The 26,583-nt window shown below is 39.6% G+C and overlaps 1 protein-coding gene across 1 annotated transcript; it reads right to left on the reverse strand.

The window, feature by feature from the left end:
* Nucleotides 1-1,284: 1,284 nt before the first annotated feature.
* Nucleotides 1,285-25,354, reverse strand: DRG1 (developmentally regulated GTP binding protein 1). Its single transcript, XM_025933235.2, has 9 exons — nt 25,198-25,354; nt 24,220-24,343; nt 21,919-22,094; nt 15,297-15,366; nt 11,874-12,043; nt 9,981-10,111; nt 8,125-8,292; nt 7,729-7,851; nt 1,285-1,592 (listed from the first exon to the last, which is right to left on the reverse strand). Exons 1-9 carry the CDS (start codon nt 25,237-25,239, stop codon nt 1,493-1,495), a joined length of 1,104 nt encoding a protein of 367 aa, XP_025789020.1. The 5' UTR covers nt 25,240-25,354; the 3' UTR covers nt 1,285-1,492.
* Nucleotides 25,355-26,583: the final 1,229 nt, after the last annotated feature.

Consider the following 26,583-nt stretch of genomic DNA (forward strand, 5'->3'; position numbering starts at 1 on the left):
TGAGGACTCCCCTGAAACACAGTATTTGCTCTGGTTGGAGAGCAAACCTTGCTGGAAATCTCACAGCTCAGAAAGTCAATGTTTCTCTAAAGAATTGGGGTAGGCTCTAGAGTATGGCCTCTATCATGAATGCACCAGGGATATCAAGGTCTATATCCTGCAAAGTGACTGGGACACCAGGCCTGAGGGGCTTATCTCCTATGTCTGGGGACAGAGGTGAGCTCAAGCTCCAGGAAAACTATCAGGGAAACAACTGTCACTCAGGTAGCATAAGTAACAAGCACTGGAAAAGGCTGAGTATATGGATAATCCCACATCCTCAGCCCCCACAACCTGTTAGAAGCTCTAGCTCACTTCACCTAAAATCAAACTGTCTTTCTGCAAATCTGTTTCCCTTCCTAATTTTCTCAGGGACTACCCTTCTCTATCACCCCTGTAATCCATACTGAAATAATCTTTGACTTCTCTTCTTCCACAGAGCAAGTCAATCTCGGTACGTACATGCCCACACCTTCCCTTTGCCATTATTCTCACTAACCCAGTCTACTGCACAAAAATTTTTGCCAATAAATTTCCCAATATTCAAGGAAATCCCTTTATATTCCTGTCTTTCCAGCAAAAACCTCTGATTATGCCCTTAGTGCCCTCTTAAATAGTCTTGACCTCACCTTTCCATCTAACATCCCACCTTCATACATACACATATGTGGACACACAAACCTCTGCTCAGGTAAAGGAAAGAGACCAATAAGAGCCAACATTCACTAAGTACTTACATGCCAGATACCGTGCTAAGTATTTGACAAGTACTATCTCCCTTAATACTAACAATCTCCACTCTAGAACACAAGTGCTATTACCATCTCCATGTTACATGAAGAAACTGATGGTTATAGAGGTTGTATAATTTATGCAGGGTTTCAAAGCTAATTAGAAGTGGCCATGCAATTCGAAATCTTGCGTCTGGTCAGAGTACTTTACTCAACTGCTACATAACACCATCTCCCACATGGGCTAGCCTTGCAGGGAATAATCAGTTAACTTACATCAAGTCCTTCCTCTTTCCAGTATCATCTGCGAAAGGCCACTTAAGAAGAGTGAAGGCCACATCCAGTTGGAAGGGTTTCCCATGACTAAACATCAAGTAAGATGTTGCAGTCACATTTTTATCCATTTCACACTCAAAACCAAGCTCCCAAATAACCCCTTCTGCAGCTGCCTCACTGTACATAGTCATCTTCATTCAGTCCATCCCAAAACAAATTCTGACAATGACACGTGAACTGCATATAGCTGGCTGGCTTACCAGGTCCTTTATGCAGTTGAATTTACAAGGTGACACCAAGTTAAGATAAGTAAAGTTCCAGTTTGGGTGCCTCCATTTCCCTCCCCTGAATCCTGATCCACTGGCTGCCAAAGCCAGAAGGGGTCTCGGGTAGGGTGCTTAGTCATGGGGAAAGCTCTTGTGGTTGGCCCGGCAGAGGGATAGGTTTCACTTCTTCACAATCTGAATGACATCCTCATCTTCCAACGTATGGTCTTTACCCACTTTTTGAGGATTGTGTTTCACAGACAGACCCCAGACCAGAGCACTGTAGAGAAGGGAAATAAAAAAAATAGTCAGTGTAAATAATCACCTAGCTTCTACCCTATTTACCTGGATGCCACCTTTCTGCTCAGATTTAGCATTCTAGCTCTTAAGAACTATAGGCTTACAACAGCCAAAATCCCCTCTCCAGAGTCAAGGACCAAATTCAAAGCCCAGAGGTATTAGCTTTCCCGGCATTATAGCACAATGGCACCTTCAGATACAAAGTGGCAAAAAATTTTGGAAGTTGTGTGGTTCCTCTTCTTCCAGAGCCAATTTAGGAAAGTCAAAGAGAAAAAACACAAATGAGAAATGTTACAAGACTAATTTAAAATTAAAAAAAAAAATAAGGGTTATAGAAAAATACACTGAAATAATTCAGACTGAAAACTGATTCTTATACTGTCAGTTACAGACTGTTACTGAATACCAGTTTTTATTGGGTCTACTAAAACCATAAAGCACCTCCCTCCTCAGCCATGCTACGAAAATTCTTCCTCCCTCCCAAGACACCGTAACTAGTATGTTCTCCTGATTTTTTGAATTTATGAAGATAATTTTTATCTACAGGCCTCCAATACTAAAAATTTGTTGTGCTAGTAACAGAAATTGAACAAAACATTAAGACCTGCCTCACAGAGGCTAAGAATCTTGTACCAAGCGATAGAAAAAGGTGGCCATGTTGTTATTATATGGTCTTTGCAACAAAACATCTTTAAAAACCTATGTTCCAAAAAGAAATCACTGAACGAGATTTCACTTTGTGGAAAACAGATAAATGACAGTTACAGATACAACACCATTAGTAAAACAAATATACATAAAATTTTTCAATGCACTAACAAGCAAGATAAATGCAAGGTGACCATTTTATAATCTTAAACTAGATAAATAGTTTTTAATAATCATATTCAATGCCTGCGGCAATATCAGTGCCTCCTATTTTACTGATGGCAGTGTAAACAGGTTCAGCCCTTTTGGAGAGCAATGCACCAAAACATATCAAAGGCCATATTATTACTAATCCTAGATTAAAGTAATTAAAAGGGAAAGGTCTGTGGATGAAGACAAGAAAACTATGTAAAGTAGCAAAAAATGCAAAAAACATGGTTATAAAAATGACGTGAATCTTGCAACACACAGAAAACACATAGTAAATGATCAAAGGACATGTACATGTGGTCAAGGACATAAAAAGAATGCAACAAGGACAAATGTTATAATTAGTAGGCCTAAAGCTGAATTTTTATTAAGATGGTTAAAATGCTCTTTGTTTCATCATCAAAAAAAAAAGATGGGTGCCTTGGGTGGCTCAGTTTATTAAGCATCCAACTCTTGATATCGGCTCAAATCATGATCTCAAGGTTTGTGAGATCGAGCCCCGCATCAGGCTCTGCACTGACAGCCTGAAGCCTGCTTGGGATGCTTTTTCCCTCTCTCTCTGCCCCTTCCCAGTGCATGTGCTACAAAATTTTTTAACTTTAAAAATTAAAAAAAAGAAAGAAAACAGAAAAATAGCAACCAAACAAAACTGTTTGGTTTTTTTTAATTTTTTTTTATTTTTTAAATGTTTATTTTATTTCTGAGGGAGAGAGAGACAGAGCACAAGCAGGGGAGGGGCAGAGAGAGAAGGAGATACAGAATCCGAAGCAGGTTCCAGGCTGTCAGCACAGAACCTGATGCAGGGCTCAAACTCACAAACTGTGAGATCATGACCTGAGCTGAAGTCAGATGCTTAACCAGCTGAGCCACCCAGGCGCCCCTCTATTTGCTTTGATAGGTCTCTTCTCCAAAATATTTTTCTCCCTCCTCATTTAATTCCCTGGCTAACTTACAGTTCTCTAGAGGTTTAGAACAGCGTCCTGCCACCATGGAAGGTAAGAATTATCTAGAAATCTATCACATTTGAAAATGGAAAATATCTAACTTCACAAGACTCTCCTGCATTAATTGAAATATATGCTAAAATATAATGGTTTGAGGATAGTGAAAATTAGCACCTGCACATGGAATTTAGTTACTTTGGATTAAAGGAATGTCAGGCTTAAAGGTCTTCACTCTTCTAATATTCTTAGGATCAGCAACAAGTATTTTTATTTTTTTTGTTTATTTTTCAGAGAGAGACAGAGCATGAGCCAGGGAAAGGAAGAGAGAGGGAGAGAGAGAAAGATACAGAATCTGAGTCAGGCTCCAGCCTCTGACCTGTCAGCACAGAGGGTGACATGGGGCTTAAACTCGTAAACTGCGAGATCATGACCTGAGCTGAAGTCAGACATTTAATTGACTGAGCCACCAGGCACCCCAAGTATTTTTATTTTTTTACGTATATTATTTTTTTTATTCTTTTACATTTATTTATTTTTGAGAGGCAGAGAGAGACAGAGTACAAGCAGGGGAAGGGGAGAGAGAGAGAGGAAGACACAGAATCTGAAGCAAGCTCCAGGCTCTGAGCTGTTAGCACAGAGCCCACTATGGGGCTCAAACCCACGAAACGTGAGATCATGACCTGAGCTGAAGTCAGGTGCTTAACTGAGCCACCCAGGCACCCCAAGTTTTATTTTAATTTCAGTCAGTTAACAGTGTCATATTAGTTTCAGATGTACAATATAGTGATTCAACAATTCATACATCACCCAGTGCTCAACAAGACAAGTGTGCACTCCTTAATCCCTATCACCTATGTAACTCATCCCCCCACCTCCTAGTCACCTCCCCTTTGGTAACCATCAGTTTGTTTCTTATAATTAAGAGTCTGTTTCTTGGTTTCTCTCATTGGTTTTGTTTCTTAAATTCCACACGAGTGAAATCATATGGTATGTTTTTCTCTTATTTCACTTAGCATTATACTCTCTAGATTCATCCATATCATTGCAAATGGCAAGATTTCATTCCTTTTTATGACCAAATAATATTCCAGTGCATGTATGTGTGTGTATACATCTTTATCCATTCATCAATCAATGGACAAAAAACAAGTATTTTTAAAATGTCATTATTTCCATATTTTCCTGATCTTCTACAATGATTTTCTATTTTCTTCAATTTTAAAACAACTTTTTTTAAATTTCAGCCCATAGAGTTGAAAAGAACTATTCATAGATACTGTAATCCAGTTAGTTAAAATATTTCTCATAGGGTTATAGGTTGCAATTCTGAACTACTACATATATATATATACATACACACACACACACACACACACACACACACACACACACACACTAGAATTAAGTAAATAAGTAGATTAAGTAATGATAGCCAGGTTTCTCATGGTTGAAGAAAGATGTTAAAAATAAGAAAAAGGAAAAGGCTTTAAAACAAACCCTGTGATGTCGAACTGGAATCAGAGGTAACCATATAAGCTCACAGGTTTTTGGTTTTTATTTATGTGTTTATGTATGTATGCATGTATTTATTTATTTATTTATTTATGAAAGAGAAAGAAAAAATGTGTGTGTGTGTTTGTGTGTGTATCAGCAGGGGAGGGGCAGAGAGAGGGAGACAGAAGCACCATCAATGCAGAGCCCAATGCAGGGCTTGATCTCCGACCATGAGATCACGACCTGAGCCGAAACGAGAATCGGATGCTTAACTGACTGAGCCACCCAGGCGTCCCTAAGTTCATGGTTTTTAAGATAAGGATGCGACGGTGGGTAAACAGATGGATAAATAGGAAGGACAAGAGAGACACAGAAATAAAGATGTAAGCATGGGTTAGTATCCATACATACACTTCCTAGCTGTCTGCTGAAACGGCCTATAAACAATGATAGCCCACTAACAATGAACACACCTAGCACACACATCTTGTATACCAGGGCTTCTTGGAGAAGTGACTGATTCCAGGGGTGGTGCAGGGAAAAATCATTATGAATCAGGAACATCTAGTAGTGCCAAAAAGTAAGGAAATGCTTAAAAAAAAAAAAAAAAAGGCAGTTTACTAAAAGAACACAGAAGCCAACTGAAGGAGTTCCTAACTGCCAAACCTAGAACACTTTGAGTAACAAAATAATGGTAGTACTGGATTATGGCCCATGGAAAAAATACCCAACAGCTCATACCAATATAATTATGAATTAAATTAATAGGAGAGAAGCAATAGCTCTAACTCACAGAACTCCAGTAAATAAATGTAAAATCAAAGAGGGAAATAAAGAATCACCATTAGACAAACAACACTGCAATAAAAGTTGCCAACAAGCTCCACTGATAGGTACTAAAATCAGCAAGAAGAGAAACATGATTTGCATAGTCTCAGAGTAACTCCCCCAAAATATTTATCAAATACAAAGAAAGAAAAGTACTATGTTTACAGTAAAGAATCCGAACCAACACCAACTTCACCAAGTGATTAAAGTAAATATCACTATCAATAGGATATACTGACATCATGATTCTTGTGATAGGATGCATTGAGGATATGTCATAGTTTTTGTGATATTCTTACCAAAAATGCATGTCACTTCAGTCGTGAGAGAACACTGAACAAACCCAAAGTGAGGGACATTCTACAGAATAACTGACCAGTACTCTTCAATGTGCCAAGGTCATCAAAGACAGTGAAAGGCTAAAGAAATATTACTGGGAGACTGAAAAACTGGAAGACTAAGGAGAAGTAACAACTATATGCCACGTAGATTCCTGAAACACAAAATGGACACTGGTAGAAAAGGTATTAAAACTCAAATAAAGGGGCGCCTGGGTGGCGCAGTCGGTTAAGCGTCCGACTTCAGCCAGGTCACGATCTCGCGGTCCGTGAGTTCGAGCCCCGCGTCCGGCTCTGGGCTGATGGCTCAGAGCCTGGAGCCTGTTTCCGATTCTGTGTCTCCCTCTCTCTCTGCCCCTCCCCCGTTCATGCTCTGTCTCTCTCTGTCCCAAAAATAAAAATAAAAACGTTGAAAAAAAAAAAAATTTAAAAAAAAAAAAAAACAAAAACTCAAATAAAGGGCACCTGGCTGGCTCAGTCAGAAGAGCATGTGACTCATGGGGCGCCTGGGTGGCTCAGTCGGTTGAGCGTCCAACTGAGGCTCAGGCCATGATCTCACGGCTCATGAGTTCGAGCCCTGCGTTGGGCTCTGTGCTGACAGCTCAGAGCCTGGAGCCTGCTTCTGCTTCTGTGTCTCCTTTCTCTCTGCCCTAACCCACTTGCATTCTTTCTCTCTCTCTCAAAAATAAAATAAACATTAAAAAAAAAAAAAATTAAAAAAAAAAAAGAAGAGCATGAGACTCTTGATCTCAGGGTTGTGAGTTCAAGCCCCATGTTTGGTGTAGGATTACTTAAATAAAAAAAATAGGGGCGCCTGGGTGGCGCAGTCAGTTAAGCGTCCGACTTCAGCCAGGTCACGATCTCGCGGTCCGTGGGTTCGAGCCCCGCGTCAGGCTCTGGGCTGATGGCTCAGAGCCTGGAGCCTGTTTCCGATTCTGTGTCTCCCTCTCTCTCTGCCCCTCCCCCGTTCATGCTCTGTCTCTCTCTGTCCCAAAAATAAATAAACGTTGAAAGAAAAATAAATAAATAAATAAATAAATCTCAAATAAGGCCTAAAAATTAGTTAATACTATACCAATGCTAATTTCTATTCCTGATAACTGTACTATGGTTATGTGAGCTGGTAACATCAGAAATGTGGTGAGGGATATAAGGAAATTCTTTACCTAATTTTTCAACTTTTCTGTAAGTCTAAAATTAGCTCACTTAGCTCAAAATATATTGTTAGAATTTTTTTTTTTTTTCAGCCTGTTAGAATTTTTTTTTCAGCCTGTATCAGCAATGAAAAGTATATGAAAGAGATTTAGGGAAATTTACCCATGCTTAAGGTTTAGAGTGGGTTTCAGTAACCACTGGAGGCCAATATGATGCTGGCAAGAAGAATTCACATTTGTGTTTGCCAAGAGGAATATGAATTAACAGAATAAAGTCAGAGCCCTTTGTACTGTCAGCTCTCCTGACCCGATGAGGCTTCTAGAGCTCTTCCTGCTCCAACTTAGCATGGTTTTAGGAAGACATTGCAGAGTTCTAACCAAGCAAGCATTTCAGCAGTCTCCCTGATGCCCGTTTTCTTTAATGCTACCCTAAGAATTGGTAGTTAGTGGAATCAGTAGCTCCCATGGAAAAGAAGGCACTACATGCCCATGATACTTACTATTTAAATTCTTTGATAAGATTTTTGTGAATCTTCATGCAGAAATCCTCCACCGTGGTCCTAGAGTAAGGCAGTACCACTGGGGATGTATAATCTGGCAACTGGCCTTTGGGTTTGGTGTAACTAGGACAGAGAGGGAGCAGAGGTTGCTTACTTCTTGGAACGTTTCATGTGTTAAATGCAAATCAACCCTCCATCACCCCTGAGAAGATCAGACACAGATAACTTTCAACTTGAGGAAGAAAGTGCCCACAATATGGCCTGGCACATGATAGAAATTAATATACTTGTATCTCCAAAAAGAGACAAATTATGTTAATGAGTTCCAGGAAGTATCATTTTAGGACAGTCTGGTTTAATTCCTACAGCAATATGACCCTTTCCACTAAGACTTACATCCTCACTAGCTTCAGATAGTCCCAGATCTTTTCCAATAGGTCGTCAAAATTCCAGCGGTGATGGGCAGAAATGGGGACACAGTGAGGCACCTTATAGATGATATCCAATTCCTCAATGGAGATCTGATCAATCTTATTCAATACATAAATACAAGGGATATAAACTCTACAGAAATAGAATAAAATAAGACATTAGTCTGGAGCCTTTGACAAAACTCTCAGTGTGATTATTAGCATCTCCTTGCTCAGGACCCCAAATCAGAGATTCTCAAGAGGCACAAGAGGCAGATCAACCCCTCAATCCCTCCCCACGAAAGGCTTCCTACCAAAATAAGGTCAAATGTCTGAAAAAGTAAACTATGGGTTGAGAAGTAACAAAACTCAGGCCCTAGTCTGAGCCATGCAGCTAATTACTGAGAGATCATACTGCAATAGAAGAAACACAAGCTTTGGAGTCACACAGACTAAATCTACTCCCACCTTTGTCACTTCCTAGATGTAAGTCCCTGGGAAAGTCTCAGAGTCAATTTCCTACAAAGTTGTTTTATGAATTATAAATGTAAATAAACTTTTAATAACATGTTTCATGATAATTTTTTAAATAAAAAACATAACATCTGGCAAAGTCACAATCCTAATGTCCAATCAATAGGGCAGCCAAGGCTACTAATTATTGATAGCAAGCCACAACTTCTCATGCTTCAAATGCCTCACTTATACAATGGCCTAACTCAAAGAATTAGCCTTTGCTTGTTTTCAAATGAAAATCAAATAAATCCATCCAACAAATAGAAACAAATGAACAGGAAAGCAACTAAAAAATATTATGCTCAATAAGAAACTCTTAAAAACTGAGAATAGGGGCGCCTGGGTGGCTCAGTCGGTTAAGCGTCCGACTTTGGCTCAGGTCATGATCTCACGGTCCGTGAGTTCGAGCCCCGCGTCGGGCTCTGTGCTGACAGCTCAGAGCCTGGAGCCTGCTTCAGATTCTGTGTCTTCCTCTCTCTCTGCCCCTCCCCCATTCATGCTCTGTCTCTCTCTGTCTCAAAAATAAATAAACGTTAAAAAAAAAAAATTTTTTTTTTTTAAATAATAAAAAAAAAAAAAAACAGAATAAACTGAGGGCTGATGGGGGGGTGGGAGGGAGGGGAGAGTGGGTGATGGGTATTGAAGAGGGCATCTTTTGGGATAAGCACTGGGTGTTGTATGGAAACCAATTTGACAATAAATTTCATATATTTAAAAAATAAATAAAAGGAAAAAATAAAAATAAAAATAAAAATTTAAAAATAATAATAAAATAAAAAATAATAAAAAATAAAAAATATTATGCTCAAATGCCAGGAAAAATTTTTACAGTAGCTTAAATTATTAATTTAAAATACTAGTAATAGTACTTTTTCATGAAATAGGGCTTTAGCTACATACCCTTAGGTTACCCTTAGAGAGAACAGATACAGCCCAGCCTGTTGAGTTCTATAGGATAGCCTACAGGCTTTCTCAGATGGATTAATTCTGGGACAGCAGATTGTGAACTACTCCCTTCCACCATTGTATGACACAGCTTAGGGGACAACCTAGTTCACAGCAAGTAACTGAAATGGGGAATTTAACCATCATAACCAAATTTAAGAGCAAAGAAGGATGTTAGAAATCAAAACCAATTTCAATTTACAAAAACCAAAATCAATTTACAGCTAACAAAACCAAGGCCCACTATTTATCTGAGATACTAGCACAGCTAGAGTTAGAATCAAGATATCCAGAATTAGAATATCCAGATTCATAATCCAATGTTTCCACTACAAGGCTTAAATTGAAACTCAAGCACCAGACTGTACATGTAGTCAGTACCTGTTTCCTTCCACCACATCAATAAGGTCATCTGCTGTGGCATCACTACGCAGAGTCACATCAGCATTGTGAATTTTGTATTCAGCCAAAATGCTTTTCACAGTTTCAGCATCCAGCTCACTCTGAGGGCACTAAATGAGCACAGAAGACAGTAACTGGTCACAGAGCAAAAAAATCTCCCAAGAGTATCCATCATTGTACCCGAATAATTCTAGCTAAGGAGCAAGTTCATTTCTGAAGTCTGTTATCCTGGATAAGAGTAAATGACTTTTATTAGCAAATACTTGAAAACTAATAATCTTTCTAAACTCAAACGAAGGTGCTATAGACTGAATCACTCCCACCCAAATTCATATGTTGAAGTCCCAACCGCAGTATCTCAGAATGTGACCTTTAGGGTTAAAGACAGGGTCTTGAAAGAGTTAACTAAGTTAAAATGAGGTCATAAGAATGAGCCCTAATTCAATGTGACTGATATCCTTACAAGAGAGGGAGATTAGGATACAGACACACAGAAGGAAGACCATCTGAAGACAAAAAGGGAAGACAGCCATCTACAAACCAAGGAGGGGCCTCAGAAGAAACCAACCCTACTCGTACCTTGATCTCAGATACCCAGCACCTCTAGAATTAAGAGAAAATAAACTTCTGTTGTTTAAGCCACCCAATCTATATAGCAGTTTATTATGGCAGCCTTAGCAAAATTCAGAAATAATATGAAATGTTCAAATTCAATTATGACAGGATAACGGGAAAGATCTTTTGGGCAGGACAGCTTAACTTTATGCTAGTCATATTATCTGGACCTCTAGAATGTTAAATGTTGTAGGAAATTCTCAGACCTCAATTATATGACTTAGAAGCAAGCAGCATGGAGCAAACTGATTACTCCTCCAATATGAAACATTTTCTTTACTTGGCTTCCAAGATTTCAAACTCTTCTGGTTCTCCTCCTTCTTTCTCTAAGAAGTCTTATTTGCTGGTTCTTCCTATCTCCCCAATCTATAATCATGGGGTGGGAGTTGGGGAGGAAGCTCCATCCCTGAACCTCTTTTCTATTTATACTTACTTCCTAGTGATCTCAGCTAAGCCCATGGCTCTACAGTTGCTAACCAGCAAATTTGTACCTCCAGCCTTGATTATTCCTCATATGCCTATTTGATGGTAATACTTGGATGTCTCACTAGCATCTCAAACCGAATGTCCTGATCTTCCCCTCCCCTCCAATCCTATCCTACCCAAAGTGCTACCATTTTAATAATAAGAGTCTATTTTTCCAGCTGAGGAAAAAATCTTATAGTCCTCTCTCTCACAACCCACATCCAAATCAGGTGTAATTCCTACCAGCTACTTCCAAAATCTTTTGACAATCAAGCACTTCTATCTCCCCCACTGTTACAACCCCACCAACACTCTCCATCCCTTTTCCCTAGTTTAATTTTTAGATTTATCATCATCTAATATACTGTATGGACTCATTAATTTTGTTCGTTACTTTTCCACACAGAATGTAAGGACAGAGATTTCTGTCTATTTTGCTCCCTCTTCCAACCTCCCTCCTTTCCCAACAAGGGCCTAAAACAACATTTTGCCCATGGTAGGCGCTCTATAAATCTGTGTTGAATGAATGAAAACACTTGATATTAGTAGCCATCTACTTTATGCAAGCATTAAGACTGGTCTATACTCCCATACCATACCAAAAAATAACCTAAAAGAAGAAATGAAGTTGCAAAGGTAAGTCTGAGATTGATTCTTGTCCTACTCTGTCAGTCATTACAAGGTTGTTGTGTTACCTCAGTTAGTGCTAGAAGCCAGGTAATTTCCAAATGTCAACATCCTTCCACCCTAGTTCCTTTAGCAGCCTGTCCCACCCATGTCACCTCCACTTACGGTGGCTGTGAGATTAATGCCTCCTTTATCCTTCTTCTTAAAGCCAATGTTAGGGGGTTTGCTGTTCAAACGAATGCCAAAGCCTTCCAGCTCATTTTCAATTATCTTTTTATGCCCCAAAGGTTTCAGGACATCCAGAACAATCAGGATCAAGTTACATGTTCGGGCCACTGAAGAATGGAAAAAATAATTTATATGTAAGCAAAGGTCACTAAAGACTTAACTAAGCCAGATACTCAAAAGCTGGAGTATTGAGAGGGGTAGAATTCCATTTAGAAACAAAGGACTTTTTTTTCCTATTAATATAAAGACACACATGAAGTTCTTAAGGTTACCAAATTCTATCCCAGAAGTCAATTTGCAATGTATGCCTTGTTTTCTCCTGGTATCTCTAAAAGATGTGTTAACTTCTAGATACACACTAGCAGAAAAACAAGTCAGAATGAAGATAAGAACCAGGCAATAACCTAAATCCCTGAAAAAGTTTAGAAAGATTTAAAACAGTAAGAATTCTAAAAAAGATCATCTGCTTAGCATATTTTTAGTCAACTTTATTACCAGCATAATTATATACACATATATTACATATATTATATATTATCAGTGTAATTTATAAAAAATAAACTGTGTCCATGTCATACAGTTTAATGACAAATATATATATCTGTATGGCCACCATAAGCAAGCAGGATACAGAACATTTCCATCACCTCTGAAATCAATCTTCCTCTTGATTCCCATTCAACTACTCATCTGCTTTCTGTCACATAGGTTAGTTTGGCAATTTTTAAAGTTTCATATACATGGAATAATACAAAATACAGTCTTTTGTTCCTGACCGTTTTAATTTAGCATAATGTTTCTGATATTCATCCACGAATAACTTAACATATGATTCTATAAATAGTTAAAATTAGTAATTCAATATAAAGGCAGAATAAAAACACTTTCAAACATGAAAAAAACAGAAAAATTTACCTATCAATTTATCTTTTTTCTGGTAGTTTACTAAAGAATGTGCTTCAGCAAAACAAAAATGACCCCCAAAAAGAACACCGACTCTAGGAAACAGAGGATTCCACACAAGAACACAGAAGTAAGTCTCAGGATGACAGCCATGCAAAAGAGTTTAGCACTGCACTAATCCAATATAGACTCCACTAGCCACCTGGGCTATTTAAATTTAAACTAATTAAAGTGAAAAAAAATTGAAATTCAGTTCCTTAGTCACATGAGGCACATTTAAAGCACTCATCAACCACACATGCTTAGGGGCTACCATACTGGAGAGCATAGATTCAGAACATTGCACTCCTGGACAGTGCTAATCTAGAAAGCAACCAATCCAGATTAAAGCAAGAAGACAGGGTGCCTGGCTGGCTCAGTCAGTAGAGCATGTGACTCTTGATCTCCGGGTTGTGAGTTCAACCCCCACCCTGCATGTGGAGCCTACTTAAAAAAGACAATAAAATTAAAAAGAAAGAAGACAGGGTACAGGACAGTAGTGTCAGGGTTGTGGGGAAAGAATGAAATCAGTAACTCTTGAGCTATATTTAAGTATCTAGAAAAATACTGATGGATAAACATTTGATCTGTTAGAATATTTGAAAAATAGTAGCAAACACAGAAATGTAAATAAAACAAAACAATTACTAACTCCATGAAAAACAAATTTCAAAAACAGATTCAAGAGAAAAGAAGCGAAGTCACAACACACTACTTATCTTAGCATTGAACAAAAGTTATATATTCATTACATAATAATATAAATTACAATTGATAAGTTAACTACAAACTGTGATATAATTTCTTTGAAAGACAAGGGGTAGGTGGGGACCTGGCTGGCTCAGTCAGTGAAGCAAGCGACTCTTAACCTTGGGGTTATAAATTCAAGCCCCGTATTAGGTGTAGAGATTACTTAAAAATAAAATCTTGGGGCCCTTGGGTGGCTCAGCCAGTTGAGCATCCAACTTCAGCTCAGGTCATGATCTCACAGTTCGTGAGTTAGGGCCCCATATCAGGCTCTCTGCTGTCAGTGCAGTACTGGCCTCGGAAAACTCTGTTCCCCTCTCTCTCTGCTCTCCCGCTCACACGCGCACCTCTCTCTCAAATAAAGATTAAACACAAAAAAATTTTTTAATAAAATCTTAAAAAAAAAAAAATAGGAAAAGTCGTATGGAGTATAAGAGAGCTAATTCTCAATCATGACATGAAACCAACAGATGATACCTAAATTAATTAATTAATCATGAAATGGCAATATAAGCATAATATTTAAAAATATGAAGGCAAAGGCGCCTGGGTGGCTCAGTCAGTCAACCAACTCTTGATTTCAGCTCAGGTCATGATCTCGCAGTTCTTGAGTTCAAGCCCCACATTAGGCTCTGTGCTACTGGTGCAGAGTCTGCTAGGGATTCCCTCTCTGCCCCTCCCTAGTTCACACGTGTGTTATCTCTCTCTCTCTCTCTCTCTCTCTCTCTCAAAATAAATGAACTTAAAAAAAAAAAAAAATGAAGGTAAAAAACAGAAAGAACCGTTGAAGAGTTGACAATATTTGCCAATGGGGAATGACGGTGGAGGTGAGGAGAGGTGGAGTAGCAGATTGTTGCAATTTATGACTGGCCTTTTATAACATTTTTACTTTTTTTTTTTTACTTTTTTTTTTTAACGTTTATTTATTTTTGAGACAGAGAGAGACAGAGCATGAAGGGGGGAGGAGCAGAGAGAGAAGGAGACACAGAATCGGAAACAGGCTCCAGGCTCTGAGCCATCAGCCCAGAGCCTGACGCGGGGCTCGAACTCACGGACCGCAAGATCGTGACCTGAGCTGAAGTCGGACGCTTAACCGACTGCGCCACCCAGGCGCCCCCATTTTTACTTTTTTTTTAAAATGTTTATTTATTTTTGAGAGAGAGAGAGAGAAAACAAGCAGGGGAGGGGCAAAGACAAAGGGAGACACAGAATCCAAAGCAGGCTCCAGGCTCCAAGCTGTCAGCATAGAGCCCGAAGCAGGGCTTGAACTCACAAACCACGAGATCATGACCTGAGCAGAAGTTGACACTTAACCAACTGAGCCACCCAGGCACCCCTGTAACATTTTACCCTACATAAAAGAAGAAGGAAAGACATGGGTGGAAGTCAGGAAACCCGAGTTCTAGTTCTGAATCCTTCTGAATCTGCCACAAACAGTGCTACACTGGACTGAAGCACTTCACTTTTCCTGTCCTTAATGTTTCTCCTCAAATGGAGATCTGGATTGTTACTCTCTGAGGTCCCTTCAGGTTCTGACATTCTATTCCAGTAAGAAGTAAAACTATGCCCTTCATTGTAGTAAAATCTCTAAGTCCAACAGTCCCCATCTAAAGCAACAGTACCTGATAAAGGGATGATATCCCAGAATGATGGCAGCCCTGAACCACTCACCTGCAATGACTTGACGGCCTCTGCCTTTCCCATCCTTGGCACCCTCAATGATACCTGGAAGATCCAGGAGCTGCAAGATTAAGGATGGGGAAAGGAGAGAAGGAAAAAAAAAAAAAAAAACACACACAAAAAACAGTCATAAATCTAAACAGATCAAATAGAATAATTTATTTTTCAAGTATCCAAAATATAAAGGATTCAAATCTGATATTCCTTATAAGCTGTGTATTACTTTACTATGCATCCAAATGTCAGCTACAAGTTTTTTATATACTTTACATCTAGTTTAAAATGTCTAACAACCCTGAGACCAGGATATTGGCTGAGGTTCATACAGGTTAAGTGATTTGCCCAAAATCACAGTCCAAATCAAGTAAGATCTTAATTTTCTGAAACCAATATTGCACTGTATGTTGGCTAACTAAAATTTAAATCAAAAACAAAAACAAAAAAAAAACCCTCACATTTTGAGGGCCAAACTCATTATTCTGCATTAGTATTCCCCTAATATTCCCCTTCTTTTCAGAAGGTTGAGCCCCCCACACCAATTCCTTACTGTAGACAATAGCCGGATCTTGATATTCACATGATACACTCAGAGCTTTGCCAATCTTCCAAATTGCCCAATTCACAAAAATTTCTGCAGTCATTCTTAAGCTGGTGAGCACAGAATAGTCACCTGCAAAACCTTTTTAAATGCAGATATCTGAGCCCCATCCTGCAAATTCTAATTTAGAAGAGCAAAGTTCACATATTGATATGTACTTCAAAAGGCTCCATGGGTGACTCTGATGTGTGTTCCCAATTGAAAATGACCGCTCAAATGCCCAGAAAATGCAGTAAAGTAAAACTTCAGAGAAGTCCTACTGTGTATACCTAATAGTAAGAACATAAAAACCAACTTCATAGCACACAAATCAAATGCACATCTCAGCAAAATTGCAAACTATTAGTCATAAGCCCTTAAGAGTCCACTGAAAACAGTTAAGAGCATATACAAAATCTGAAAATACCAAGGGTCCACTGCATGGCCAATACTGAATTATCCACATAAATGGACAAGGAACAGAGTTGCAGCTCATCAAAACATCATTTAAAACTAGCTTTTGCTATAAGCCCATCTGACCTTATAAAAACATACTTCACATTAAATAAACCACAATGAAAAAGAATTCAGAAGGTGTTTAAACAGTTCAACTTTTCCTTTCAAGAACCTACTCAAATCTCCTCCCTATTCTTCACTACATAATAATGTTACCTTCTCTAAGACTAATATAACACAACAAAATCCTCTCTCTTCACAAAAGATAATGCATGTTGAATACATCAACCTTGTCTTGGAAACTTTAGTTACTCTGATTTACAAGGCTACATGGGAAGTAATAAGCACACCAGATCTTGATTTCTAAACATCATTCTCCAATAAAAGAAACTAGAGTTCCTTCAGAAGTGGTTGACTTCAGGGCTAGAGCAGAGAAAAAAATCTAAGATTAGCATTGTCTTGCCAAAAAATAAGTACTCTCAAAAAGATGGGGGCTTATGGAAAAGAACACAAGAGCCAACATGAAGGAGATCCTAATTGTCAAAACTGGAACAATACGAGTAGTAAAATAATGGCAGTACTGGACTATAACCCATAAAATAAATATCCATGAGCCTACATGGATATATACTATTGAATAAATACGACAGAAAAATTCTTCCAAACAGAATTCCAATTAAAAACATGTAGTAGGAAAGAGAAAAAAAAAGAATCACTATTAGGCCAGAAGCAGAGTAATAACTACTGCAGACAGGATCCACAGATGAACACTAAAATGAGTGGGCAAGTTTGAGAAACAGGATTTGCATCTTCTCAAAGTACCTCCCCCAAGATACTTATTAACTACAAAAAGAAAGGTAGTAACTTTTTAAAAAAGAAAGATAATAGCTTTACAGTAGAGAAATCCTATAGATACTAATGTATTTAACCAACCAATGCAGGTCAGCAACAGCATTTAAAACATGTAACATCATGAATCCCATGATAAGATGCACTGAGAAGGACACACCATCACTTCAGGGCATTCTTGCCAAAAATATATTAAAACCTCAGTCTAATTATGAGAAAATATCAGACAAACCCAAACTGAGGGACATTCTACAGAACAATTACTCAGTACTCTTTAAGTGTAAAGGTCTTAAAGGACAGGACAGAGTAATTATTACAGACAGCAGGAGAATGAAAAAAAAGAACTAAATGCACCATGGAATGAGAAGGCATTTGGTGGGAAAATTGGTAAAAATCTGCAGTCTGTAGTTTAGTGATCACTGCATCTATATTAATCTATCTCTAGTAATTCTTCTGTGATTATGTAGAATATTAACATCAGGGGCATCAAGATGAGTGATACAAGAGAACCTCAAAATAATTACGCTGAATGAAAGAAGCTAACCAAAAGAGAGTACGTTTATATTTACACATGGTCTTATTTATACACAACTCAACCTGTAAACTAATCTGCAATGACAAAATATAAATAAGTAATTGCTTGGAGATGAAGGGGACCATGAGGGAGGGGGCATTTGGAAATTTCTGGGGTTGGTATGTTCATGATCTTGATTGTGGTGATGTTTACACCAGTATATAGCTATGTCAAAACTAACTAAATTTTATACTTTATCTAGTCTATTGTATGTAAATTACACCTCAATAAAGAGGTTTGAAAAAAAAAGTTCATCATCAGTTGTTCCTAGAAATTAAGTCTAGAGTCTACTTCAACTCTCCCAAAGAGTCTATAATCTAACACTTAGTAAATCTCTTTCTGCTATATATATTATATATGATATATATAATATATATAATTATATATTATATTTAATTATATAATTATAACCTAATTATATATTTCACACAATATATATTCTATATAATAATTATATAAGTATAATATAATATGTGTTATATATATACACATAAGCAAAAGGCTTTACTATATACACTGAACCTCGCTGATGCTATCAAAAACTCAAAAGGAAAATCCATCTGGATAATCTAAAACTCTTAAACATAGAATATGACTATAATATCATATAAAACAGCATCTGAAAGAGAATATTACACTGAGAGAAAAGAACACAAGTTTTCTACCTATGGCAGCTAAAACGCAGGGGAAAATTTATTGAGGCCCTAGAAAAGTAAAAACAACTTAATTTTAGCTTGTCTTGAGAGGGAAATATCTTTAAGGTTAGAATGAACCATTTAAATGTGGCAACTAAATTTCAGACAATATCAAGGCACATTCAGGGTGATATGGCTATAGACGTGGCAATCAAATTTCATTCAATAAAATAACGCATGCTTAACATATCTGAATTTCATATTACAACCAAGAGATAAGAATAAATATTTGTTTAAATCATGAAACTGTAGGATTTTAAGAATTCAATGTTAAACTAATTCAAACTCAAATGCCTTTAGAGGTTAAAGCAACTAACTTAAATATGCAAATCAATTATATACATAGAACAACAGGAGTGCTAGGGACACTAGCAAGGTGAAAACAAGCCCCATAATTTTAAAAACTAAACATCCTCTCTGCAGGCTAATCTCCGCCTATGTGATACATCAATTTTCTTTTTTTTTTTTTTTTTTTTTTTTAATTTTTTTTTTCAACGTTTATTTATTTTTGGGACAGAGAGAGACAGAGCATGAACGGGGGAGGGGCAGAGAGAGAGGGAGACACAGAATCGGAAACAGGCTCCAGGCTCCCAGCCATCAGCCCAGAGCCTGACGCGGGGCTCGAACTCACGGACCGTGAGATCGTGACCTGGCTGAAGTCGGACGCTTAACCGACTGCGCCACCCAGGCGCCCCTACATCAATTTTCTTTATAACATCCCTGGTAAGTGGTGGTTCAGTCACCTCCAGACGTAGTAATTCTTTGTCTCAGGAGATACCATTCCATTTTTAGACACCTTTACTATTAAAAAACATCATCCTTCCTAACAAAAAACCCAGAAATCTCCCTCCTTATAATTCTTAGTAGTAAATGGTTCTAATTTTGTACACCTCTCCCTTCCAAGTCACAGATAATGAGTGCTCTGCCACAAAACAACCATTTAAAAAACATTCGAGGGCAGTCATCTTAATCCTGTTGTGTACTCCTTAACTTGGTTTCTGGAGAAAGTCAGAAGGGAAGGAAAAAGAGAGGAGAGTACACAGGCAGAAAAGAAAGCACCATGCAAAAAAGGGGGAAAACACCTAAAAGGTCAGGAGACACTGAAATGAATGCTTTGTGGGAAACACAAGTAAAGAAAGGGGCTAAGTAACTTTATTCTGATACACTCAGAAGCCCTAAAAGAGATGTCAATGGCATCTCATCAGGGAAGAGGTTATTCTAGGAGCTGCCAAAACTGTGATTATTGGTAAGACTCTGAAACAAGATGCAATCAAGCAGTGGTCCAGATATGCCCAAGCATCCTCACTCTTATTATATACATTTGAACATGGAGTACCAGAAAGATCTGCATGGGCACCTAACCAGCAGGAAAAAAAAAAGCCATTGAAAATACTACCAGGTGGAACTCCTGGGTGGCTCAGTTAAGTGTCAATTTAGGTTCATGTCATGATCTCAAGGTTCATGAGTTCATGCCCTGCATTGGGCTCTCTGCTGTCAGCTGTCAGAGCCTACTTCGGATCTTCTGTCTCCCTCTGGATCTGCACCCGCCTCCCCACCCCGCCTCCCCGCCCACCAGCTAGTGCTAGCATGCACACACTCTCTCTCTCTCAAAAATAAATAAACATTATGGGGCACCTGGGTGGCTCGGTCGGTTAAGCGTCCAACTTCCTCTCAGGTCATGATCTCACTGCTTGTGAGTTCAAGCCCTGCGTCGGGCTCTGTGCTGACAGCTCAGAGCTTGGAGCCTGCTTCAGATTCTGTGACTCCCCCTCTCTCTCTGCCCCTCCCCTGCTCATACTCTGTCTCTCTCTGTCTCTCAAAAAATAAATAAATGTTAAAAAAAAATTTTTTTAAATAAATAAACATTAAAAAAAAGGAAAGAAGATATTACCAAGATACTGGTCCCTTCCTACTTCAGATTCTATAATAAAGAAGTATGAATACACTTTACAACTCTCTGCATAGCTCAGCAAGAGGGAAAACAAATGCTTATACCAAGAGTTCCCTAACAATGAGCCACGGTACTCTGTGGCACCACAGAGAACTCAGAGTCCCATGGGATATTCTAAATTTTCAAGAGAAACAGCAATTCTTGATATATGTCAGACAATGAGGAAACTACTAGCTCCACATACTTCACAATTTCAACACTACAGCCTACTACACTGCTTTCAATTATGTCAGATCAAAATTTTGGGAAGTTAGATTTTTCATCAGTGGCTATAATAAAAAGCACCACACAAAAATCAATGTGGAAAAGGAAACAAATGTGGTGGTATCCAATCTGATTCCACGGTTTGAGAAGTTATGTGGTACCCAACAGTGCACACATCCCATTAATAAATAACTGTAGCTGTAAGGACATAAATACTTAGGTTGTTGCTTGGACCTAACAAACTAAACCATTAGGTATTTATTTTGGCCTGGAGTGCCATGAAAAATTACTGGGAGAACAAAAGTTGTCAGGAAATAATTACTAAGACACTAAGGGTACTGTGAATCAAGCAAGTCTGGGAACCTCCAGCCTAGATTCAAATGTCATAGAATTCAGAATCTTAAAAAAAAAAAAAATCAGAATCTTGCTTTCTTAGCTGTGCAGCCAACAAGAATATGTTCCATTATATCTTACATTTACGTACACCTTCTTTCATACCCAAAGGAACTCTTCATTTGGGAGCCCTAAATCTATCATCTATCTAAGAAAAACTCAGGACACTAACTTCATCAGGCCTCACGGATAAGAATTATCTTCCAAAAAGGATTTTATCACGTTATTTCTTTTTTTTTAAAGTTTCTGATGGTTCCTAGCTACATAGAAGATAAAATTCAACTTCCTTAGTGGGCACACAAAGGCCTTCATAATTAAGCTCCAACCTACTTTTCCAGATTCAGTTTCTACCACTCCTGTCCACACCTAAGCTTGCACCACAGCAAGCTATTTACCATTATGGCTGCCTGAAATTGCCCTTCACCTTCTCTGGCTGATAAAATTCTACTTGAACTTCAAGACCCACCTCCACTGTCATTTTCTTTTTTTTTTTTAACGTTTATTTATTTTGTGAGAGAGAGAGACAGTCAGTCCAAGGCACAGAGCCCAACATGGGGTTCAATCCTACGAACCATGAGACCATGACCTAAGCCAAAATCAAGAGTCAGACGCTCAACCGACTGAGCCACCCAGACACTCCTCCATTGTCATTTTCTACACGAAGCTTTTTTAGTTCTACCAGACATTCCCCCAATATACTCAGGTGAAAAAGCAGTCCCTTCTTTCTATGTGTTTTGACAGGTACTATCCCACTGTATTACTGTCTGTATGTACTACTCTATCATGCTTGCTAGACAGAAAGGGCCTAGTAGTTCAAAGGTTAGGCCTGGCATACGCACAGCTTCCCGTAAGTGCTTTTTAAATTAACGAAAGACTGGATTTCTTCCCTTCTGTGGCCTGCAGGCCTGACTCACCTGGATCTTGGCACCTTTGTATCTGATGACACCAGGCACAGTGGTCAGAGTAGTGAACTCATAAGCTGCCACCTCAGAATATACTCCCGCCAGGTTGCTAAGTAGTGTTGACTTCCCCACTGATGGAAAACCCACAAAACCAATTCGAGCATCACCTGTCTTGGCCACATCAAAACCTAAAACATCAATAAATACCAAAAAGAAGAGGAAAGTTATCTCTTAAAATGTTGAGATTCAGGTAATTCCTTTCACATTCTAGTAGTCTATCCATCTAGGACATATTTCTCCAGCTTTCTACAGTTTACCTTTCCAGAACTTAAGCACACAAAATTTTCCCTAGAGCAATTAACATGGAATATTTACTTAGAAACGTTATTCTTCACTGTTATATACATTTCTAGCACCCATAGTATTTTAGGCTTGAAGGTTATATAATAATTGATCTAAAAAATGGGTTTCTTTTTTGTCTTACAAACTCTAAGAACTGTATGATTAACTAGGTTTGCTTTTCTTTTTTTTTTTTTTTTTGGTAATGGCTGCAAACAAGTTCAAAGGCAAATTTATCGCCCTCCTCTAGGAAGTGTACAGACTTTATGACATTATTTTTGGTCCCAACCTTATCTCTCTTGGCTTCAACTTATTATTCCTACTTACATTTCCCTTTGCACCAATATCCTTATTTTTTATTTTGTTGATGTATGTATGTACATATTCCTGTAAGCCAACGAAAACCTCTTTGGGATCAATACAAGATATACATAAGGGCTCCTGTCTGGCTGTCTTTTTTTTTTTTTTAAACCTTTTATTGAAGCATAAAGATACACATAGAAAAGTGTCTGATTATCACAAGGCAAACCAGCTAAGTAATCAGCATCCACCACAAGAAATCATATCCACCATCTTCAGAAGCCCCCTCATCCCCCAATCCTGCTATTACTGACAAAAGAATAACTGCCATTCTGACTTCTACGACAACAGATCAGTCCCATTTGATTTCTCATTTTGGTGCAGCATTCCATTTTATAAATACAATATATCACAATGTACTTAACTATTCTGCTGTTGATGGTCATCTGGGAGTTTTCTGCTTGGGATTAAGAACAAGTCTGTACATTTCTTTTGATGACTATATGTATGCATTTTTGATAGGCTTGCCCCCAGAAGTAGAACTCCTGGGACATAGGTTATGCCTACATTCTGAGAAAAGCATACAATTCTTGATGTTGGGGTCGTGAGTTCGGGCCCCATTGGGTGTAGAGATTACAAACATAAATAAATAAACTTAAAAAAAAGATACATAGGGGTGCCTGGGTAGCTCAGTCGGTTGAGCAATCGACTTCAGGTCAGGTCATGATCTCATGGTTTGTGAGTTCAAGCCTCGTGTCGGGCTCTGTGCTGACAACTCAGAGCCTGCTTCTGATTCTGTGTCTCCCTCTTTCTCTGCCCCTCCCCCACTCATGCTCTGTCTCTGTCTCAGAAATAAACATAAAAAAATTTTTTTTTTCAACGTTTATTTATTTTTGGGACAGAGAGAGACAGAGCATGAACGGGGGAGGGGCAGAGAGAGAGGGAGACACAGAATCGGAAACAGGCTCCAGGCTCTGAGCCATCAGCCCAGAGCCTGATGCAGGGCTCGAACTCACAGACGGCGAGATCGTGACCTGGCTGAAGTCGGATGCTTAACCGACTGCGCCACCCAGGCGCCCCCAAAATTTTTTTTAATAAAAAAAAGATATATATAGGACCCTAGTTCATTACCTAGAAAATACTCATTTGCCTTTGAAATCAGCAGACTGAAATAAGCACAGCTCAAGAATTTAGAATTAGAAAATACAAATCTACCTTGATAGACTTTTTTAAAGATTTTTGTTTTAATTAATTACTTATTTGTTTGCTTGTTCTGAGAGGGAGAGTGAGCAAGCAGGGGAGGGGCAGAAAGAGAGGAGAGAAAGAATCCCAAGCAGACTCCGCAGTGTTGGCGCAGAGCCCGATGTGGGGCTTGAACCCACAAACCGTGAGATCATGACCTGAGCTGAAATCAAGAGTCGGATGTTCAACTGACTGAGCCACCCAGGCACCCCTAAGGTTTTATTTTTAAGTAATCTCTACACCCAATGTGGGGCTCAAAGTCACAACCCCAAGATCAAGAGTCACATTCTCTACTAACTGAGCCAACCAGGAGCACCGACTTTGATAGAAATTTTTTAATTATTTTTAAACCATACAGCTATATTATTTTGATAGAAAATACACCAAAACAAAACAAAACAAAACAAACCAATGCTGAAGAAAAACACAAACCTTCTCCTGGCCCACCACCACCACCACCTTTGGGGGTAATGAGTTCTCTACGAAGCTTAGCAAGGCGAGCCTTAAGCAGCCCTAGGTGGTGTGCTGTGGCCTTGTTCTTTTGAGTCCGAGCCATCTGTAAGGGAGGAATCACAGTCATAAATCAGAAGCAGTTCCCACAGGTTAAAATATCCAGAATGAATGCTCCCTCAAATCTGAATGATTTTTTTCCAGATCCTACTGTCAGTATACCCATTTTAGTCAGACTTAAAAAAAGGGGGGGGGGGGGGGTCTGTGTAAAAATCCATTCTCTTCATCACCCAGCCCATTCTCACTACAGAGCAAACAACTGAGGCCCAAAAAGAAGACATGACCAAGGTCATTACAATTAGCATTCACAGATCAGACTAAAACTGAGCTGTGGATTCCTTTTCCAATGCTTGTACCTGATATGCACCGTCTGATACAGGGTCACCACTTTCCCGATTTTAAAGAGCTCTGAGCACTTCAGACAATACAATCACATAGTAATTCGTGTGGAATCAACAGCTACCACAGATGTTATCCCAGATCCATTCCCGGGAGCAATACTCTGGGAAATTCAGCCATCAAGTAGAGATTGGGGGAAAGGGAGAAGGGTTTTGAACGCTGAAGAAAGATACTGAACGAAGTACGTGAGCTGGTCAGGGCTGGACCACAGAGAGGAAGAGGATTCGGTGTTGACCACAGAAAAGGAAGACTGAGAGGAACGATGTTCGGACAGGAGCCGAACACTGGAACGGGGTACCGACCAAGGTGCAAGGTCCGAGCTAAGGGGAGTCGGGGGGCTCCGGCGGAGGCTGAGGGGAGTGGGGGGACACGGGGCCGGGCTGAGAGGAGTCGGAGAACGCAGGCCCGGTCCTGACGCGGCTGAAGGGAGTACAGGCAAGGGCAACACTGCCGAAAAAGGAACGCTCCGAGGGAGAGTGAAGCGGCAGCTGTGCCCATTACCTCGGCTTCGATCTCCGCGATCTTGGCTAAGGTGCTGCTCATGGCGGCGAGTCACCGGGGGGCGTAGTGGCCTGCACACAGCCTACCTCCCCTCACACAGCCGCCTGCGGACCTGCTAAGGCCACCAGGCGTTACTGCAGCGCGCAAGCGCGGTACTTCCTACTTCTCGCGAGAGACTTCGCGCAAGGTTCACCGCGAGATGTACAGCTTGGAGTAATCTCCTCCCCTTCAATCAACCCCGCCCCGTCCCGCGAGCCAGCGCGGTGTCATAGAGCCCGCGGGAGCGGGGGCCAGAGAGGCCGACCTGGTCTGTACCTCCCCGAGCGCGCGGAGGGTCGCGCGCCGCTCGGCCCCGCCCCACCGGACCTGCGCCCACGTACTCTTCCGCGCCCGGCCCCCCGCGCATGGCGTGTGATAGTGGCTTCTGGTTACTGCCGGACAGAGCCGCAGCCCTCCGACCTTGGGCGTCAACGCCTGGTGTGAGTGAAAAGCTCACTCAAACCATCTACTTCTCTTCCTCACCAGCACCTACGGGTCCGGAGGCCCCTTTTCACAGCTGGGGACAGTCGCCGGCGAACCCCTCGGCCTCCTAGGTTGAATAGAGACTGATCTTCGGCCTGTCTCGCCCTCTTGGAAAAAGAAAATGCCCCCTTTCAGTCATTCAAAACTATATTTAGGTGTCTGTTTTGTCTGTCCCTACCCCGAGTGCAGTGTGTGGCACATGGTGAACCTGCAATAAGTGCATGGTTGAATGGATAAATGTCAGTACCAGTGTTTGTAACATAGCTTGTAATACTGAAAACTATGAAACTATGTTAAAGGCCTATCAGTAGGGAAATGGATAAATAACGTAAAACACTATTTGAGCCATTAAAACATAGATCTGTGAGGTCTGACTGGAAAGATGTACGGGACATACTGTTTAAAAATGAATAAATAACCACCTACGTTGTGATCCCATTTATGTTATTTTTTTAATGAGGTGTTTATATAGGTATACGTGTATGAAAGTGCCTTGTTTAAAGGTCTGAATAAAAGGATACAGTCTAGAGCTCCTAACAGTGGAATGGGATACAAGGAGAGAGGAAGAAAGACTTTAACTTGTTATTCTACATCTACATCTTTTGAATTTTTTAAAAAGATGAATGTTATGCATGTATTACTTGTGTAATAATAAAATTAAAAATTGCAAAAGACAATTCTCTTCCCTGAATGTCTTGTGCAGAGGAAGCCAGGACATCCAGGAGCTATGTGCTGGTTTTGAAAGCAGCTTCCTGTGGGATCAATGAATTCTTGTTGATAGATTGGTTGATCCGCTGGGAGTCCCTGGGCTAGGCTTAACCCACAAGGCTGGCCTCCACTCAGCCCTGGGAGGGAAGTTTATTT

The sequence above is a fragment of the Puma concolor genome, chromosome D3 (genome assembly GCF_028749965.1).
Source record: "Puma concolor isolate L17-30 chromosome D3, mPumCon1.1.hap2, whole genome shotgun sequence".
Taxonomy (NCBI): domain Eukaryota; kingdom Metazoa; phylum Chordata; class Mammalia; order Carnivora; family Felidae; genus Puma; species Puma concolor.

Bases quoted from the DNA above. Each gene is read 5' to 3' on its own strand.
- DRG1 (XM_025933235.2), bottom strand. From the start codon at position 25,239: ATGAGCAGCACCTTAGCCAAGATCGCGGAGATCGAAGCCGAG. The intron at 24,344-25,197 runs GTAATGGGCACA...CCTCCCTTACAG, and splicing joins TCGCGGAGATCGAAGCCGAG to ATGGCTCGGACTCAAAAGAA. The intron at 1,593-7,728 runs GTAAGTATCATG...CCTTCTCTACAG, and splicing joins CTTATCAAAGAATTTAAATA to TGCTCTGGTCTGGGGTCTGT.